Genomic DNA, 19727 nt, shown 5'->3' with positions numbered 1-19727 from the left:
GGGGGGGGGGGGGGGGGTCCCTCAGCCCAGCCTGTGCGCTCTCGCAGTCTGGGACCCCTCGGGGGATGACCACCTGCTGGCTTAGGCCTGCTCCCCAGGGGATTGGGCCTAAGCTGCAGTCAGACATCCTTAGCGCTGCTGAGGAGGCAGGAGAGGCTCCCACCACCACCGCTGTACTGGCAGCCATCAGCCTGGCTTGTGGCTGAGCAGAGCTCCCCCATGTGGAAGCGCACTGACCACCAGAGGGCAGCTCCTGCATTGAGCGTCTGCCCCCTGGTGGTCAGTGTGTGTCATAGTAACCAGTCATTCCCAGTCTTTCTGCTGTTAGGGTCAGTTTGCATATTACCCTTTTATTATATAGGATAGAGGCCTGGTGCACGGGTAGGGGCCGCCTGGTTTGCCCTGAACGGTGTCCCGGATCAGGGTGGGGGTCCCGCTTGGGTGCCGGGCCAGCCTGGGTGAGGGGCTGATGGCTGTTTGCAGCTGGTCACACCCCCTTCAGGGTAGGGGTCCCCACTGGGGTGCCTGGCCAGCCTGGATGAGGGGCTGATGGCTGTTTTCAGGCAGGCCACACCCTCTTTAGGGTGGGGGTCCCCACTGGGGTGCCTGGCCAGTCTGGATGAGGGGCTGAGGGTTTTCAGGCTGGCCAAGCCCGCCAGCGACTGAAGCTCCCAGCCTCTCCTTTTTTTTTTTTTTTATTCTGGGATTTATTTACCTTCTATAATTGAAACTTTGTTGCCGCTCCAGCTCCAAGGCCACAGCCTGCTGAAAGCAGGTATCTGGGGTTTGTTTAGCTTCTATAATTGCAACTTTGTTGCTTAGAGTGGAGCTCAGAGCCCCACGGCAGCAGGGAGGAAGCTTGGCTTCCTCCATCACTGGAGCAAGCAAGCCTCCTGCTGGCTTCAGCTGCGTGGTTGCCAGCCGCCATCTTTGTTGGCCGTTAATTTGCATATCTCGCTGATTAGCCAATGGGAAGCGTAGCAGAGGTACAGTTAATTTCAATCTCTGTCTATTATTAGATAGGATTTTTTAAATCTGAGATTATGACATTCCTGACACACCTGAGTGTGTGGAATATCATCCATATTCCCTGGGTTTTCAATGACACATATTCACACACTCGTTACAGAGAATTTGGGCAGATCTTTCTCACTCACCAACTAGAGGAAACCCAGAGGCAATTTAGGAGAGACAGACAGGCAGACAGGGAGACAGGGAGACAGACAGGCAGAAGGGAGACAGGCAGAAGGGAGACAGGGAGACAGGCAAACAGGGAGACAGAGAGACAGGGAAACAGGCAGGCAGAACACAGAGACCCACCTTTCTTGGCCGCCAGCCCCGTGTCCCTCACGCTGCTCACGTAGAGCCTCCGGACGCCGTCCTCCTCCACGGAGGAGAGGGAGAAGCCTGGGAGCAAAGACAGCAGGTCACCTGGGCGCCGAGCGCACGCGGGCTGGTCTGTCGGGGCTTCTGTGTGCGGTTCGGAGCCTCGGCGTTTCCCGCTCACCGTTCACGAAGCAGGAAAGTGCATGTTCAGGTAACAGATGTCACTACCCACCAACACTAACCTCCCGGCCTCGCTCTGCACACGGCTGCCAACTCCACTGGAGGCCAGGGTGTCGGTCCCACCTGGCACGGCCACCCCCCCACTGCCATCCTCAGCCTCCTCCTCAGCACAGTCCTCGCTCCCCTCGGCTGGGTCTCACCCTCAGTGCGTCTCATCCCTGGAGGTCACAGGTGTGTGCTCGACCCCACGTGCTGCCCGTGGACACTGCTCTCATCATTAAAACTCTGCAAAGAGCATCCAGCAGCCACTCCCTCCAAATCCAACCTCACACGAACCCGGCTGGTCTCACACTCCACGTGAGCCTTCCCGTGGCCGGGGTCCTGAGCTCAGAGCCACTAGTGGCCAGTCCTGGGCGTGGCTGACCCGTCAGGAAAAAGGGCAGAACACGCCCCAAAACACTGCGTGCTGAGGGGCCTGGGGCTCCCAGTCCTGGCCACCTCCATGCTCATGTACATCCTCCCTGGCCAATGGGAGCCCAGGACACGCGCTTTCCCTCGGGTAGAACTGCAAAGGGGACCGCGTGGAACTAAGGCCACCGTGACGTGGACACAGCTCCGGCTCTGGGGGGGAACAACCGTCAGGCAGCGACCTGGCTGAGGGCCGGGCAGAGCACAGCGGCTCACACAACAGGCAAGTGACAAAACAGAACACGGGCCGGGCCCGGAGCGTCCCCGAGAGGGCGGGGCTGAGCCATAACCAGCATGTTTTGTTTTGTTCGCAGGTCCTGGAAACAGCGCCCACGCGGGCCACACGACCCACGGCCCCGCCTACACGGGTATCGGGTGCCTCAGATGGAGAACGAGGATGTTCCAACGACCTCACTTTTAAAAAACACATGTTTTTATGGATTTGAGAGAGAAAGGGAGAGAGAGAGAGAGAAACATCGATCGGCTGCCTCCTGCACACCCCCTACTGGGGTTCCAGCCTGCAACCCGGGCATGTGCCCTTGACCGGAATCGAGCCGTGACCTCTCGGTGCCTTTCAACCAACTGACCGCACCAGCCAGGGCGCAAAGATGTCATTTCATCCTCCTATCTTGAACTCCATTCTTACAGCAACTTCTAGCTTCCAGGTTATTTCTGTGTGTGGGGTGGGGGGCGGGGGGAGTGCCAAGAAGCCCCCCTCAAATAAAACTAATTTTATCTGCGAGTCAAACTAACCCAGGTGTCCTTGCCTGTCCCTCAGAGCAGAGCACGTCTCTCTCATCTGCTAGACCCTGTGCGGACGTCCTGGATGAATCATCGTCATGGCCGCGCCCACGCCCCGTGAGTGGGCCCTCGCCGTGCGGCGGCGAGTGTGAGGGTCACCTCGGGGACCCCTCTGACCTGACCTGTGGGGGGAGGGGGTACTGCATGCTTTGGGGCGAGGAAGACGAACTCTCCTCAGGACCGGGGTGCATCACAACAGAGCTACCCACTCCCAACACAGCCACGTCCCTGCAGCGACAGCGCGCCAGGGGTTACAGCTGTGGGATGGGCAGCGCGTCCTGGCCGCACCACAGAGATTCCTGTTTGTTGTTGCTGTCAATCCTCCCCCACCCGAGGGCATTTCCATTGATTATTAGGGAGAGTGGAAGGGAGAGGGAGAGACAGAGAGAAACATCGATGTGAGAGAGACACATCGACTGGCTGCCTCCTGCACGCGCCCCAACCAGGCCAGGCCGGGGAGGAGCCTGCACCCGAGGTACGTGCCCTTGACCGGAATCGAACCCGGGACCCTGGGTCCACAGGCCGACGCTCTATCCACTGAGCCACACCGGCCAGGGCAGAGATTCCTCCTTTTCCTTGTGTGGCTGCCTTGCTGAGCCCAGAACCCAGACGGGCTGTGGCCTGACCCGGCCCCCGGCATTTTACCCACGTTCACCGGGGAAGGGCCCCCATAAGGGAGTCACCGCAGACCGCGGGGATGCACGCACCGTAGCTGTCCCCGGCGGCATCCGACTTCTCCACCTGCAGGCTCCGCGTGGCCTTGGGGCAGATCTCGATCTCCTGGTACAGCTGGAACGACAGGGCGCCGTCAGGCCGTTAGCGATGGCGGTGCGGGGCTGCCTCACTTTGTAAATCTTTCTCCTCGCCACACCCCGGGCGCACGCTGAGCCCCTCCCGCTCCCAGGCCCAGGAGGCGACCTGTCGCTCACATGCCCACCCTGAGCTGCGTTCCCATCGGAAACCGGAAACCTCCCACGGGGAGCAATGACCCCTCGGGAGCCGCTGGGCGGGAGCGGGCATGGCGGGGCGCACGCCCCGGGGACAGAGCTGTGGCTCCAATGCCGAGCGCCGGCACTTCCCCACGCGATCGCCCGAGTCCCTCAGTAGGAACGAGTGAGCTCAATAGACATCTAACAACGTGAAAGACCAGGGAGAGGCACCGGTCCTGCTGTCCTGCCGTGGGCCACAGAGACGGGAGGTCCCGGTGCTTCCGGTCCCTTCCGTGCACGTGTGAACCTGCCCCGAAGTTCATGGCAGGACAGACAGGTGGACGAATTACAGCACAAAACAGACGATGATTATACAGGGTGTCCCCAAAGTGCACCCCCGCACAGCTGTGAAGGCCGTGCTTACTGAAACACACGGTGCTCAGAACTGACCACGGCTGTCACGGCGCGGGCACGTGCTTGGGGGGCTCCCTGTCTAGGTGGGGACACCCTCTTTCAGCCCCCGGATGACACCACCATGACCCAGGAAACTCAGCGTGGACTTGAATCAGCTCTGCAGGGAGACAGAGGAGCGCGCAGCTCACACGTCAGAAGTTTCACTGCGATTAACCGGTCGGCTCGTTCTCCCGTGTCTGTGACAATCATCGCACGGACAGTCACTTCAAAGTTCTGCCCTCGCCCTTGGTCTTCACTCACTCCCAGGTACCTCGGGGCCCCCTTTCACAGCGGAGAGAGCACCCCTGCAGGACGGGGTCCTTTAACAGCAGAGAGAGCACCCCTGCAGGACGGGGCCCTTTAACAGCGGAGAGAGCACCCCTGCAGGATGGGGCCCTTTAACAGCGAAGAGAGCACCCCTGCAGGACGGGGTCCTTTAACAGCAGAGAGAGCACCCCTGCAGGACGGGGCCCTTTAACAGCGGAGAGAGCACCCCTGCAGGATGGGGCCCTTTAACAGCGAAGAGAGCACCCCTGCAGGACGGGGTCCTTTAACAGCAGAGAGAGCACCCCTGCAGGACGGGGCCCTTTAACAGCGGAGAGAGCACCCCTGCAGGATGGGGCCCTTTAACAGCGAAGAGAGCACCCCTGCAGGACGGGGTCCTTTAACAGCAGAGAGCACCCCTGCAGGACGGGGTCCTTTAACAGCAGAGAGAGCACCCCTGCAGGACGGGGCCCTTTAACAGCGGAGAGAGCACCCCTGCAGGATGGGGCCCTTTAACAGCGAAGAGAGCACCCCTGCAGGACGGGGTCCTTTAACAGCAGAGAGAGCACCCCTGCAGGACGGGGCCCTTTAACAGCGGAGAGAGCACCCCTGCAGGATGGGGCCCTTTAACAGCGAAGAGAGCACCCCTGCAGGACGGGGCCCTTTCACAGCGGAGGGAGCACCCCTGCAGGACAGGGCCCTTTAACAGCGGAGAGAGCACCCCTGCAGGACGGGGCCCTTTAACAGCGGAGGGAGCACCCCTGCAGGACGGGGCCCTCTAACAGCGGAGAGAGCACCCCTGCAGGACGGGGCCCTTTAACAGCGGAGGGAGCACCCCTGCAGGACGGGGCCCTTTAACAGCGGAGGGAGCACCCCTGTAGGACGGGGCCCTTTTTTTTTTTTTTTTTTTTTTTTTTTTTTTTTTTTTTTTTTTTTTTTTTTTTTTAAATTAAATCTTTATTGTTCTGATTACATTTGTTCCTCTTTTTTTTCCCCATAACTCCCCTTCTCCCAGTTCCCGCCCCACCCTCCGCCGTCACTCCCCACCCACTGTCCTCATCCATAGGTGCACGATTTTTGTCCATTCTCTTCCCGCATCTCCCATTCCCCTCCCACCCCCCCAAGAATAGTCAGTCCATTCCCCTTCTATGTCCCTGATTCATTGTAATCACCAGTTCATTCTGTACATCAGATTATTTATTCACTTGATTCTTAGATTCACTTGTTGATAGATGCATGTTTGTTGTTCACAATTTGTATCTTTACCTTTTTCTTCTTCCTCTTCTTAAAGGAAACCTTTCAGCATTTCGTATAGTACTGGTTTAGTGGTGATGAAGTCCTTTAGCTTTTCCTTATCTGTGAAGCTCTTTATCTGACCTTCAGTTCTGAATGATAGCTTTGCTGGATAAAGTAATCTTGGTTGTAGGTTCTTGGTATTCAGCACTTTGAATATTTCTTGCCATTCCCTTCTGGCCTGCAAAGTTTCTGTTGAGAAATCAGCTGACAGTCGTATGGGTATTCCCTTGTAGGTAATTGAGTCTCTTTCTCTTGCTGCTTTTAAGATTCTCTCTTTGTCTTTTGCTCTTGGCATTTTAATGATGATGTGTCTTGGTGTGGTCCTCTTTGGATTCCTTTTGTTTGGGGTTCTCTGCGCTTCTTGGACCTGTAAGTCCATTTCTTTCACCAGGTGGGGGAAGTTTTCTGCCATTATTTCTTGAAATAGGTTTTCAATATCTTGCTGTCTTTCATCTTCTGGCACCCCTATTATTCTGATGTTGGTACGATTGAAACTGTCCCAGAGGCTCCTTACACTATCTTCACACTTTCGGATTCTTTTTTCATTTTGCTTTTCCAGTTGGGTGTTTTTTGTCAAATCTTTGGTTTGATTCTTGTGCTCCTCTGGTCTGCTATTGGGTATAATATTCTTTATTTCAGTCCGTGTATGCTTACTTTCTAATTTCTTTATCGTAGCATCGAGGGTCTCATTAGTTTTCGTGAGGCTCTGCACAAATTTATGGCAAGCCCTCAAAATTGCGATTCTTAGCTCCATATCCTCCATTTCTGTCATGTTTTTTTGTCTCCGCATCTTTTATGCTTTCTTGGTGCACCCCCTTGTGGTCTTTGTGTGCAGTCTTGTTCTAGCCACGCCTTAATTGTTGTAGTTAACACTAGAGGGATTTGACCACCAGGCCGACTGGCTGCAGGAAACAGCTGTGTGGAAAACGTCTGCCTTCTGGGGAGGCGCTAATCCAGCCTTTGCCTGAGGCGATCGGCTAATGGCTGTGCGCAGGGTTTGGGCGGGGTGGGATCCACAGGGCGGGCGGAGGGAGCAGTTATGGCCGCTCTCAGTCCCGAGGACGGGGCCCTTTAACAGCAGAGAGAGCACCCCTGCAGGACGGGGCCCTTTAACAGCAGAGAGAGCACCCCTGCAGGACGGGGACCTTTAACAGCAGAGAGAGCACCCCTGCAGGACGGGGCCCTTTAACAGCAGAGAGAGCACCCCTGCAGGATGGGGCCCTTTAACAGCAGAGAGAGCACCCCTGCAGGACGGGGACCTTTAACAGCAGAGAGAGCACCCCTGCAGGACGGGGCCCTTTAACAGCAGAGAGAGCACCCCTGCAGGACGGGGACCTTTAACAGCGAAGAGAGCACCCCTGCAGGATGGGGCCCTTTAACAGCGGAGGGAGCACCCCTGCAGGATGGGGCCCTTTAACAGCGGAGGGAGCACCCCTGCAGGACGGGGCCCCTTTAACAGCGGAGAGAGCACCCCTGTAGGACGGGGCCCCTTTAACAGCGAAGAGAGCACCCCTGCAGGACGGGGCCCTTTAACAGCGGAGGGAGCACCCCTGCAGGACGGCCCCCTTTCCACAGCGGAGAGAGCACCCCTGCAGGATGGGCCCCTTTAACAGCGGAGAGAGCACCCCTGTAGGACGGGGCCCCTTTAACAGCGAAGAGAGCACCCCTGTAGAACGGGGCCCTTTAACAGCGGAGAGAGCACCCCTGCAGGACGGGGCCCCTTTAACAGCGAAGAGAGCACCCCCGTAGGACGGGGCCCTTTAACAGCGGAGAGAGCACCCCTGCAGGACGGGGCCCTTTAACAACGGAGGGAGCACCACTGCAGGACGGCCCCCTTTCCACAGCGGAGAGAGCACCCCTGCAGGATGGGCCCCTTTAACAGCGGAGAGAGCACCCCTGTAGGACGGGGCCCCTTTAACAGCGAAGAGAGCACCCCTGTAGGACGGGGCCCTTTAACAGCGAAGAGAGCACCCCTGCAGGATGGGGCCCTTTAACAGCGGAGGGAGCACCCCTGCAGGACGGGGCCCTTTAACAGCGGAGGGAGCACCCCTGCAGGATGGGGCCCTTTAACAGCGGAGAGAGCACCCCTGCAGGACGGGGCCCTTTAACAGCGGAGGGAGCACCCCTGCAGGACGGGGCCCTTTAACAGCGGAGAGAGCACCCCTGCAGGACGGGGCCCTTTAACAGCGAAGAGAGCACCCCTGCAGGACGGGGCCCTTTAACAGCGGAGGGAGCACCCCTGCAGGACGGGGCCCTTTAACAGCGGAGAGAGCACCCCTGCAGGACGGGGCCCTTTAACAGCGGAGAGAGCACCCCTGCAGGACGGGGCCCTTTAGCAGCGAAGAGAGCACCCCTGCAGGACGGGGCCCTTTCACAGCGGAGGGAGCACCCCTGTAGGATGGGGCCCTCTAACAGCGGAGAGAGCACCCCTGCAGGACGGGGCCCTTTAACAGCGAAGAGAGCACCCCTGTAGGACGGGGCCCTTTCACAGCGGAGGGAGCACCCCTGCAGGACGGGGCCCTTTAGCAGCGAAGAGAGCACCCCTGCAGGATGGGGCCCTCTAACAGCGGAGGGAGCACCCCTGTAGGACGGGGCCCTCTAACAGCGGAGGGAGCACCCCTGCAGGACGGGGCCCTTTCACAGCGGAGGGAGCACCCCTGTAGGACGGGTCCTTTAACAGCGGAGGGAGCACCCCTGCAGGTGCGCAGGCCCAAGGCCATGTCCACAATCCATGACAAAATCTCCGAACAAATCCATGTGCCAGAGGCTCAGAGAACGCGGCCAGTGGAGGTGGAAGAGGGTGCGGGGGATGATGGTGTTGGAAGAAAACAACAATAAAGTAACGCATTTCTAGACGCCAGTCGGCTGTGCCGGGCACTCACTGAGCAGCAGCCTCGGGGCTGTCTCGGACAGCACGGTCACTCGTTCGGAAAGGACCGGACTCCGGCGAGGAGGGACGCCCGGACCGTCTCGGACAGCACGGTCACGCGTTCGGAAAGGACCGGATTCCGGCGAGGAGGGACGCCCGTTCCTCTCCGCCCTCTTTGTGGGGCACCTGACAGGCGGCGAGTGGAGAGCTGGGGGGAGGAACTGAACGCACAGCCGCTCGCTGGACACCCTAATTCAACGCAACTTCCCCCAAATGCAGTGCGAAGGGCACACCTCGATGGGGTTTTATTGTGATACAGATAAATTCTGAAATTCGAAAAAAATCTGTTATGATACTAATCTTCAGGTCAAAAACATGGTCACCAGAGCTATAAACACCAAATATATGAAGTTACGGCGAGCTTCGTCACACCACTGACCGCCCACAAAAGGCTGGCCTTCACCTCACTCTGGGCCTCGAGCCCGCTCTGCCCCTGGGGGGCAGCGTGTCGCCGTCGTTCCAATCACGGTTTTCCCACGGCCCAGTGGGCACCGTCCTGTCCCTTCCTGGTGGCCTCCTGCTTGGTACCTGGTTTGAGCCTGTGGGTACGTTTATCTCAGACGATTCGTTTAGGGCAGTGGTTCTCAACCTTCTGGCCCTTTAAATACAGTTCCTCACGTGGTGACCCAACCATAAGATTATTTTCGTTGCTACTTCATGACTGTCATGTTGCTACTGTGATGAATCGTCATGTAAATACCTGATATGCAGGATGGTCTTAGGCGACCCCTGTGAAAAGGCCGTTCGACCGCCACAGGGGTCGAGACCCACAGGTTGAGAACCGCTGGTCTAGAACGACACAGGCCCGAGCCCCACTTCCTTAGACTAAACTCAGCGCAATCAAAAGCCCTGATAAACACAGGACCACCCAGCAGGGCTGCTCCGCGACCGCACCCACGGGCCGAACGCACTCGGCTGGCGACAGGTGGGCGTCCACAGCGCTGACTGCACAGAACCCCACTCACTGCCGGCCACGCGCGTCCCCTTTCCGAGGGAGGCCCGGCTCCGGCTCTCGGCTCTGCTCTCCGCAGTGAAACCCCCCACCCCCGGCCACAGGGACGCATCGCCAGGCGCACGTCCATGCCCGCAGCCGTGGCCCCAGGAACGACTGACCAGAGGGGAGCACAAACTCCAGGGCAAAGCCCTGGCTCCCACATTCCTCTCCTGGGACTGACCGCACCACGTGGCCGCCAAGAAGGAAGCGTCAGTGCTGTTACCGTGACAACGTTCCCTGAGCACCTACTGTGTGAACCGTCACTTCCACTCTGACGGGACCCTAGAATAGCGTTCCCTTATGTTCCTGCCAACGCCACCTCATCAGAGCCGAGAGAGACCCGGGTGTGGGAAAGACTCGGACAAAGAAACGCAGACACAGGTGACGGCCGGGATTGTCTAAACGTCACCACGAGGGGCTGGGACACAGAAGTAAGCGGCAGCTCTTTCCCGCGACAGGACGTGGCCGTGGGTTCCAGCGCGCGGGGAGGGAGAGTCACACAGAAATGGAGTCAGAGCCAGCAGGTCTGTCGCCAACTGGAAACCACGCCTGGCGGGCGACAGGGAGAGCGAATCACGTCCCCGCGGCTCTGGGCCAGCTGCGCCAGGGCACAGGCTCCCTGCATAGACAGGGGGTGCTGCACCCCGCGGAGAGGCTGGGACCCGCAGGGCCGTCGTAGGAGCCACACTCTGTCCCAGGAGCCGCACTCCGTCCCAGGAGCCACACTCCGTCCCAGGAGCCACACTCCAAAGGAACGAGGGCCATTCAGGTCAGAACCCGCTCCCCCTCCCCAGCCACCACCCACATGGCGCCCCTGGGATTTACGCCCCTGCGTGGAGGGCCCGGATGGCGGCGGCCTACCAGCTCATACACGTCCTCCTCGGGCTGCGGCACGTAGACCTGCAGTCTGTTCTCCACGAGGAACCTCAGCCGCAGGTAGTGGGCAGCTGGGTCCAGCTGGTGCGTCTGCATGGACGAAGGAGAAGGAGAAGATGTTTGGTGGGAAAAGGGGGCGCGTTTCCCGGGACACGGCGTCCGGTCCCGGGATAACAGTGTCCACCGTTCCGGACGCTTTGCACCTAAACCCGAACTTCAGCGCCTTCTCACTGAACACAGGCCGCGCCCCGTGGGCACCTGGCGATGCACTCGGCCGACCTGAGCCAGGTCAGCCTTTAACTCGGGATTTGCAACAAAACCCATCAGACCAGAGGCCATGGGGGAAGGGGCACCGGCAACGCCTTCAACAGTAAAGACAAGTTTAAAGACCCACCGTCAGAGCAACGAGGCCGCACATAACTCCACACACACAGAGGCGGCGGAGGGGAGCGTGGGGAAAGCCTGACGCGGGGACAGCGAGGGAGGCTGCGCCCGGCACGTGGGTTTCACACGTGGGGACGGGACCATGTCAGCAGCTCATCTGCAAGCGAGTCCCAGTGAGGACGACGCTCGGATTTCGGTGATTAACAGAGTCCCACACCAGCTCCCAGCGTGCGGCTTCAGAAACACGCAGGACGACTCGCCCAGAGGAACAATCGGGAAAAGCCGGGGATTCGGCTCCCAGGCCTCCTCCGGGCCCAGACCGGCCGGCGGGCTTCCTGTGTCTAAAAACTCATCTTCGAACGAAGGTTGCAGAAAAAGCAAGAGCAGCGACGTGGTTTCATACACAACCCGCATGTGCATTCAAGAAGATGGGGGGCCGGCCTGCGTGGCTCAGGGGCTGAGGGTCGACCTAAGAACCAGGAGGTGACGGTTCGATTCCCGGTCAGGGCACAGGCCCAGGTTGAGGGCTCGATCCCCAGTGGGGGGTGTGCAGGAGGCAGCCGATCCATGATTCTTTCTCATCACTGATGTTTCTCTCTCTCTCTCTCCCTTCCTCTCTGAAATCGACACAAGTATTTTTTTAAAAAAAAAAAAGTAGAAGGGAAAAGAGAGGACAGGGCTCTTCAGCACACAGTGCATCGTGGGCAGGAAATGCTTCAATGGACTCATTTTTTAAAAACATCCTTATATTGAAAAAGACCAAGATGGCGGCGTAGGTAAACACCGGAGACCGCTGCTGCAAACAACCATTTCAAAAATACAACTAAAAGACTGAACGGACATCACCCAGAACCACAGGAAGGCTGGCTGAAGAGAGACTCTACAACTAGAAGGAAAGAGAACAGCAAATCGAGGCTCAGAGGCGGCGCAGTGTGGAAAATACAAAGGTACCGAGGTGCGCGCGCAAAGCGGGCTGGTGGCTGAGGGCGCGGTTGTCGTTTTCTGCCGGGAGTGAGTCTCAGACTCTGGGCTCCAGATCCGGGCGAGTCTCTAGGGACCCAGACTCAAACGGGAGAAGCGGGATTATCCGGCATCAGTTGGGACCTGAGGGCAGCTTTCTCTCCGAGGTTTGCAGCGGCTGCCGGGGTTCTGAGAAGCAGAGCCTCTGGGAACGGGACTGAGCGTGGCCATAACTGCTCCCTCCGCCCGCCCTGTGGATCCCGCCCCGCCCAAACCCTGCGCACAGCCATTTGCCAATCGCCTCAGGCAAAGGCTGGATTAGCGCCTCCCCAGAAGGCAGACGTTTTCCACACAGCTGATTCCTATAGCCAGTCGGCCTGGTGGTCAAACCCCTCTAGTGTTAACTACAACAATTAAGGCTTGGCTAGAACAAGACTGCGCACAGAGACCACAAGGGGGTGCACCAAGAAAGCATAAAAGATGCGGAGACAAAAAAACATGACAGAAATGGAGGATATGGAGCTAAGAATCGCAATTTTGAGGGCTTGCCATAAATTTGTGCAGAGCCTCACGAAAACTAATGAGACCCTCGATGCTACGATAAAGAAATTAGAAAGTAAGCATACACGGACTGAAATAAAGAATATTATACCCAATAGCAGACCAGAGGAGTACAATAATCAAACCAAAGATTCGACAAAAAACACCCAATTGGAAAAGCAAAATGAAAAAAGAATCCGAAAGTGTGAAGATAGTGTAAGGAGCCTCTGGGACAGCTTTAAGCGGTCTAATATCAGAATCATTGGAGTGCCAGAAGATGAGAGACAGCAAGATATTGAAAACCTATTTCAAGAAATAATGGCAGAAAACTTCCCCCACCTGGTGAAAGAAATGGACTTACAGGTCCAAGAAGCGCAGAGAACCCCAAACAAAAGGAATCCAAAGAGGACCACACCAAGACACATCATCATTAAAATGCCAAGAGCAAAAGACAAAGAGAAAATCTTAAAAGCAGCAAGAGAAAGAGGCTCAATTACCTACAAGGGAATACCCATACGACTGTCAGCTGATTTCTCAACAGAAACTTTGCAGGCCAGAAGGGAGTGGCAAGAAATATTCAAAGTGCTGAATACCAAGAACCTACAACCAAGATTACTTTATCCAGCAAAGCTATCATTCAGAATTGAAGGTCAGATAAAGAGCTTCACAGATAAGGAAAAGCTAAAGGAGTTCATCACCGCCAAACCAGTATTATATGAAATGCTGAAAGGTATCCTTTAAGAAGAGGAAGAAGAAGAAAAAGGTAAAGATACAAATTATGAACAACAAACATGCATCTATCAACAAATGAATCTAAGAATCAAGTGAATAAATAACCTGATGTACAGAATGAACTGGTGATTATAATAGAATCAGGGACATAGAAAGGGAATAGACTGACTATTCTTGGGGGAAAAAGGGGTGTGGGAGATGTGGGAAGTGACTGGACAAAAATCATGCACCTATGGATGAACACAGTGGGTGGGGAGTGAGGGTGGAGGGTGGGGTGGGAGCTGGAAGGAGGGGAGTTATGGGGGGAAAAAAGAGGAACAAATGTAATAATCTGAACAATAAAGATTTAATTTAAAAAAATAAAAATAAAAAAAAAAATAAAAAAATAAAAACATCCTTATATTTTGTAGACTCATCCCAAGTGCACGGGGATTTGCCTCCAGACTAACCCAGAGCTGGGGGGGGCGGGGGAGGGGGGGGGTAAAGGAAACAGAATTTGATCATTACAGACCCCAGTGACGGGGACCCCAGTGACGGGGACCCCAGCGTTCATGACATCAGTCTCTGCTTCTATAGACGTGTGAAATGTAAGGTCTCTTCCCCCCAAAAGCTCTGCTGATGAGTTACTTCCACCTGCGTGAAGTTCATCTTCCACGTGTTTATACTCTTTTTACTTCTCCTGCCCTCCCCCCAATGAGTTTTTAAGGCCAAACTAAGAACATCCCGACAGTTATTTCCGTAACCGTCACTGAATCACAGGGGAAAACTCTCAGGTGTGCAGACACCGTGAAGCACCACCATGTGCGAACCCGGCACGCGCGCGGCCCTGCATGTGGGGAGCCCCGCCCAGCCCCGCATCGCCTGCTGCGGAGGAGACCCCGGGGCCTCTGCTCCCCAGGACGCCCCCAGGGCCTCACCTTGCAGACCCCCTCCAGCGTGTCCCGCGCGGAGTCTCCGGGCCGCACGACCGTCAGCACGGACCGGTTGTCGGGCAGACAGAACCAGGACGGCGTGAAATACTCGTGGACCCACATGTCACAGTCGGGGTTCTGCTGGTGGGCGCTGGGCAGGACCATCTCCTTCTCCATCTGCAACAGGGAGAGCCAGCCGGGCAGACGCCGTGGGGACAGTGACTCCGAGCCCAGGGCACAGGGGCCTCCTAGTCCCGAGAAGGGCCCAGTGCAGACGCGGCGCTCGGGGAGGAAGAAGTACAGAGAAAGGAGCGCTGTTGGGGAGGGGGGGGGGGGTCCTCAGCCCTCATACCTGGCCCAGGACACCCCAGACGGGCAAGCAGGAAAGAGAGGTGGGGAAAGTTAGAAGAAGGAACCTAGGGAGAAAGGAAAGAAAACGGGAGAAGGAGGGAGGGAGGGAAGAAGAGGAAGGAAGAAGAGGAAGGAAGGAAGGAAGGAAGGAAGGAAGGAAGGAAGGAAGGAAGGAAGGAAGGAAGGAAGGAAGGAAGGAAGGAAGGAAGGAAGCTAACGGACCCACTGGCTCAGCCCCGGGAGCTCAGGGCCACAGGCTGGAGGGCCGAGGAGCCTGAGGAAGGGGAGGCCGGGCTGCGTGGGCAGGAGCAGCGTCCTCTCTGCCCGACTAGGGCCTCAGCCGACCTGGGAGACCGCCGCTCCCCTTCCTGGGGGGGGGACGACAGCACCTCGGGGTGAGTGCAGGACACGTGTGGGGGCCTCCTGAGGCGGCGGCCGTCTCCCCTCACCCCCCCCCCAAGGCTGAGGACACCCCGCGCTCAGGTTCTCATGCTGATTCAGAGGCTGAGAACCGGGGCGCCCGTGAGGCCGAAGCAGCAACCCCAGAGCACCCCAACCAGCGGCTGCGCATCGCTATGGGGGTCTAAGAGCTCGGGGTGTCCGTGTACAAGGAGGCTACAAAGGGGCCCGGAAAACAAACCGACGCTCGTTATTCTCCGATCGGAGCGTCCGGAAGCCCCCAAGTCCACGCACGAGCGGGAGCAGCTGTGACTCCCCCACCGAACGCTCGTCTTGCGAGGCAAGTGCGCTTTTTAGGAAGAACCTTCGCTCAGAAGGGTCCTCGGCACTTAGTGGGGCCGCAGAGCCCGCGGGGGGCGGGGCGGGGGGGCACTCCTCACCCGACGCCCAGAAAACGTTCGCGACAAGGCCCCGTTCCCTCTGGGCTCAGGATGGAGCCCCCCCCAGCCTGAGAGCCGCACGCCCGCGGGGGGCTGCCGGGGCGGGGGGGGGGGGGGGGGGGGGTCACGCTCCACCCTGAACCCCGCCAGCCCCGGGCCGCGGCCCTTAGAGCTGATGGCGCCGCTTTCCCCGGAGGCGAAGGCGGCGCCTGCGGAAGACGGGCTGTTACCTTCTCATCGGGGACGGCGTCGTCGAAGGCCTCCTCCAGCGCATGCTTGACAGCCTCCGGCCCCTCGCCGAACACCTGCAACACGCACGGTGCGCACCGTGAGAACCGGGGGAGTGGGGGGGGGGGGGAGTGGGGGGGAGAAGGGCCCGGGGAGGGACTGGGCGGAAGGGTGGGTTGCGGAGGGCGGGGCCCGTGGGGGCGTGGCCTGAGATGGGCCATGGAGGGCGTGGCCGGGGAGGGGGCTGGAGGGCGGGGCATGGGGCGGGGGAGGGGCTGGAGGGCGTGGCCTGAGGCGGGCCATGGAGGGCGTGGCCGGGGAGGGGGCTGGAGGGCGGGGCATGGGGCGGGGGAGGGGCTGGAGGGCGTGGCCTGAGGCGGGCCATGGAGGGCGTGGCCGGGGAGGGGGCTGGAGGGCGGGGCAGGGGGCAGGGGAGGGGCCAGTGAGGGCGTGGCCATGGAGGGCGTGGCCGGGGAGGGGGCTGGAGGGCGGGGCATGGGGCGGGGGAGGGGCTGGAGGGCGTGGCCTGAGGCGGGCCATGGAGGGCGTGGCCGGGGAGGGGGCTGGAGGGCGGGGCATGGGGCGGGGGAGGGGCTGGAGGGCGTGGCCTGAGGCGGGCCATGGAGGGCGTGGCCGGGGAGGGGGCTGGAGGGCGGGGCAGGGGGCAGGGGAGGGGCCAGTGAGGGCGTGGCCATGGAGGGCGTGGCCGGGGAGGGGGCTGGAGGGCGGGGCATGGGGCGGGGGAGGGGCTGGAGGGCGTGGCCTGAGGCGGGCCGTGGAGGGCGGGGCCAGTGAGGGTGGGGCGCGGGGTGGGAGGGGCGGGGGCCGGGAGGGCGTGGCCCGGTGCTAGCCCCGCCCCGCCCACCTGGTTGATGCTCGGGTGCCCCTGCTTCTTCTTGGAGGCGGTGTCCAGGCCCCAGAGGGAGGAGAAGCGGCTGCGGCGCTTGCTGGTGGAGCGCGACATGGCCTGCGTGCGCCGCCTCACGCCCGTCTCGGCGGTGCGGGCGGCCACCTGCGGGGCGGGGGGGGGTGGGGGGGGGGGGGGGAACAGCGGGGCGGCGTCAGGGGCTGGCCCTCCCCCAGGGACCCACCATCGCACCTCCCCCGCCGGCGCTCGTCACCCCAGCCCGCATCCCCCGCCCCACGGAGCCCACGGCCCAGGCACCCGGCCCGCCCTGGACCCGAGTGTCCATGGACGGCGGGCGACTCGGACATGGAACAGTCACAGATCCCGCGCCGCGTCTCAGCCAGACGCCCGGCCAGGCTGGACCGCGTGCCCGGGTCACACGGACCACACTCCGCGCTTCTCCCGAACCCGAACCCGAACCCCAGGAGCGGCTCCTTCCGAATGGACACCGTGCCGGGTCAGCACAGACACCCGAGCAGCGCGCCGGTGCCCCCGAGTCCATCCCTTCCGCTCCGCTTCCTCCCGTTTCCACAAACCACCTCCTTGCTGGACACCTGACCACTGTCCCCAGCTCCGCCCGTCAGAGGCCCCGCGCGGAGCGAGCACACGGGCAGTGACCTCACTCAGGGGAGAAGCGGAAGGTCTGTGCGCCCAGGACTCAGAGGAGGTCCCCTGACCCGGAGGGGGTCCCCGGACCCGGCTCCCTCCCGCGCAGGGAGACGCCGGGTCAGCGGGAAGGAGGCGGGAGGGAGCCTTGGGGAGGAGGCGGGAGACGGGAGAGCCGGGGCCACCAGAGGGTGCCCTGCGTTCACGCGGAAAGAAGGGCACTGAAAGCTGTGTTTTGTTTTAAAAAAAAAAAAAAAAAAGGAACTAAACCCCAGTGAGCTGTGTGCAAGGTGCCAGCAGCCCAGACAAGAATGTCGGAGGGAAGACCCGGTTTCCATCTGCCACTGACCACGACAGAAAGTGAGAAGAAGGTCCCCAGGGAGATGTGCGTCCAATACATACTGTGAGTTTGCACGAGAGAGAGAGAGAGAGAGAGAGAGAGAGAGAGAGAAAGAGAGAGAGAGAGAGAGAGAGGGAAAGAGAGAGAGAGAGAGAGACCATTTCCATAAGGTTAAGGTAAAAAAATATGTACTTGGGCCGGGCTGGCGTGACTCAGTGGTTGAGCTTTGACCTATGAACCAGGAGGTCGGGTTTGATCCCCGGTCAGGGCACATGCAGGGTTCGGGTTCGACCCCCAGTGTGGGGCGTGCAGGAGGCAGCCGACCCATGATTCTCTCTCATCACTGATGTTTTTCTCTCTCCCCCTCTCCCTTCTCTCTGAAATCAATAAAAATATATATATTTTTTAAAAACACGCAAAAAATGTACCTGGGCCCTGGCCAGTTATGCTCAGTGGATAGTGTCAGCCCTTGGACTGAAGGGCCACCGGCTCGATCTGGTCAGGGCACATCCCGCTGTGCGGGTGGTGCAGGAGGCAACCAATCGCCGTGTGTCTCACGTCGACGTTCCTCTCCGTGCCTCTCCTTCCCTCCACTCTCCCTAGAAATCAACGGGAAATGTCCTCGGGGAGGATTAGCACAAAACATGGATGTGTGCGTTGGGTTAAACCGTGACCCTGCCTGTGGGCACAGGCGTCACCAGCAAACACTGCCCACAGAGGCCTCCTAAGACGGTGCCGCACGTCCCGGCGCAACCACCAGCCCGTCGAGGGGCGGGAGCAGGAACCTTCCGGCTGTCAGGGAAGACCTGCCCCCCCACCCCCCACAGAGGCTCATGGAGGAAAGCGGGACCCTCCTCCACGCGCTGACCCAGCCCCTCCCACGGCCGCCACGGCCACTCACCAGGGCGTGGAAGGACGACACGGAGAAGATGCCCAGGCGCCCCATGGCCACCTTGGTGGGGCGGCTGGCGAAGGCGAGCAGCCGCTTGGGGTTCGGCAGCTCGCCGCCCTGCAGGCTGGCCAGGTAGCAGCGGTAGCGGAACAGGTCCATCTGGAACTGCTCCAGGTTCTGCTCCCAGACGAAGATCTGCGGGGACAGGGCGGGTACGTGAGGGCGGGGGGGGGGGGGGGGGGGGGGGGGGGCCTGCGCTGCGCTTCATCCCACACGAGCGTCACAGACCCACGCGGCCAGGCCCCGGAGTCCATCCTGTGGGTGCACAGAGGGTCCCCTACGTTCTCAGGCGCCGGCAGGGGAGGGTCCCTGCGTTCACAGCCCGCGTGGGTTTCCGCACAGACGTGGGCCGTGAATTCAGTACGACAAACGGAGACAGGTCACGAGGTCCTGTGTCCCCCGGGGCAGGGGCTCACGTTTGCAGCGTTACAGGGGCCTCGGCGCCGGGCTCGGGGCACAAACCAGGAGGAGGAAGTGAAAACGGGGGTTCAGCCCTGTTGACTATGTGACTTACAAGGGCTGGCTCCTCACAGGAGACGAGGAGAAGAGGAAAAGAGGGGAGCTGAAGAGCAGAGCAAACACCCCACGCGGTGTGGGGACGGGGGGTGTGGAGAGGACCCGATGGGGTGTGGGGATATGGGATGGGCCGGCCTGATCCTGGGGTACACAGTTCCCCCTGCGGGTAGACCACCGAAGTTCCTCACGGTTTAGGGCGAAATAAGACCTAGTCCCTAAAGCTGATGTGACATCAAATAAGATCATGTAAGAGGAAGATGGAGCCCGGCAGCCGTTGCTCCGGGGTTGTGTCAACCCACGAACCAGGTCACAGGTTCGATTCCGGTCAGGGCGCATGCCTGGGTTGTGGGCTCGATCCCAGTGAGGGGCGTGCAGGAGGTGACTGATCAATAATTCTCTCGCACCATTGATGTTCCTATCTCTGTCTCCCTCTCCCTTCCTCTGAAATCAATAAAAATATATTACAAAAGGAAAAACCTACTCTTGGAGAGGGTATCCAGGCCCACCTACATCTATAACCCTACATTTACTGAGGAGTCCAGAGGAGCCCATGACCCCCCCCCCCAATAACGCCCAGCACACACCCTGACGGCTCCGTCCCCCTCGGCCTCCTTCCCTTTCCGCCAGCTCCTGACAATCGACCACCAGCAACAGCAAGGACACTGCCCGTCACGGTAAAGAACTGAGCAGCCTGGGTGGTGGCCACAGCAGACAGGAGGGAGCTGAGAGCCGCTCAAGAGCTCAGGATTCCACCCAAGTCTAGACGGGGAGTGACCGCCTGACCCAGGAGAGTGTGAATCTAGTGCGGTGGTCGGCAAACTGCGGCTCGCGAGCCACGTGCGGCTCTTTGGCCCCTTGAGTGTGGCTCTTCCTAAGCCTTAGGAGTACCCTAATTAAGTGAATAACAATGTACCTACCTATATAGTTTAAGTTAAAAAATTTGGC

At 59.5% G+C, this 19727-nt stretch overlaps 1 protein-coding gene across 1 annotated transcript in view; it reads right to left on the bottom strand.

Moving 5' to 3' along the window:
• Positions 1-19727, bottom strand: part of TIAM1 (TIAM Rac1 associated GEF 1) — a 112309-nt gene that overhangs the window by 36304 nt on the left and 56278 nt on the right. The window contains 7 exon segments of the mRNA XM_070407291.1: positions 1321-1407; positions 3483-3564; positions 10502-10606; positions 14050-14220; positions 15464-15538; positions 16327-16473; positions 18216-18401. Of these exon segments, the coding sequence (XP_070263392.1) occupies positions 1321-1407; positions 3483-3564; positions 10502-10606; positions 14050-14220; positions 15464-15538; positions 16327-16473; positions 18216-18401 (853 nt within the window).

This window comes from Myotis yumanensis, unplaced genomic scaffold (genome assembly GCF_028538775.1).
Source record: "Myotis yumanensis isolate MYYU_CA2020_CCGP unplaced genomic scaffold, mMyoYum1.0.hap1 SCAF_2, whole genome shotgun sequence".
Taxonomy (NCBI): Eukaryota; Metazoa; Chordata; class Mammalia; order Chiroptera; family Vespertilionidae; genus Myotis; species Myotis yumanensis.
The sequence above is the reverse complement of the archived record's forward strand: the minus strand, read 5'-3'. Positions and strand labels throughout refer to the sequence as shown.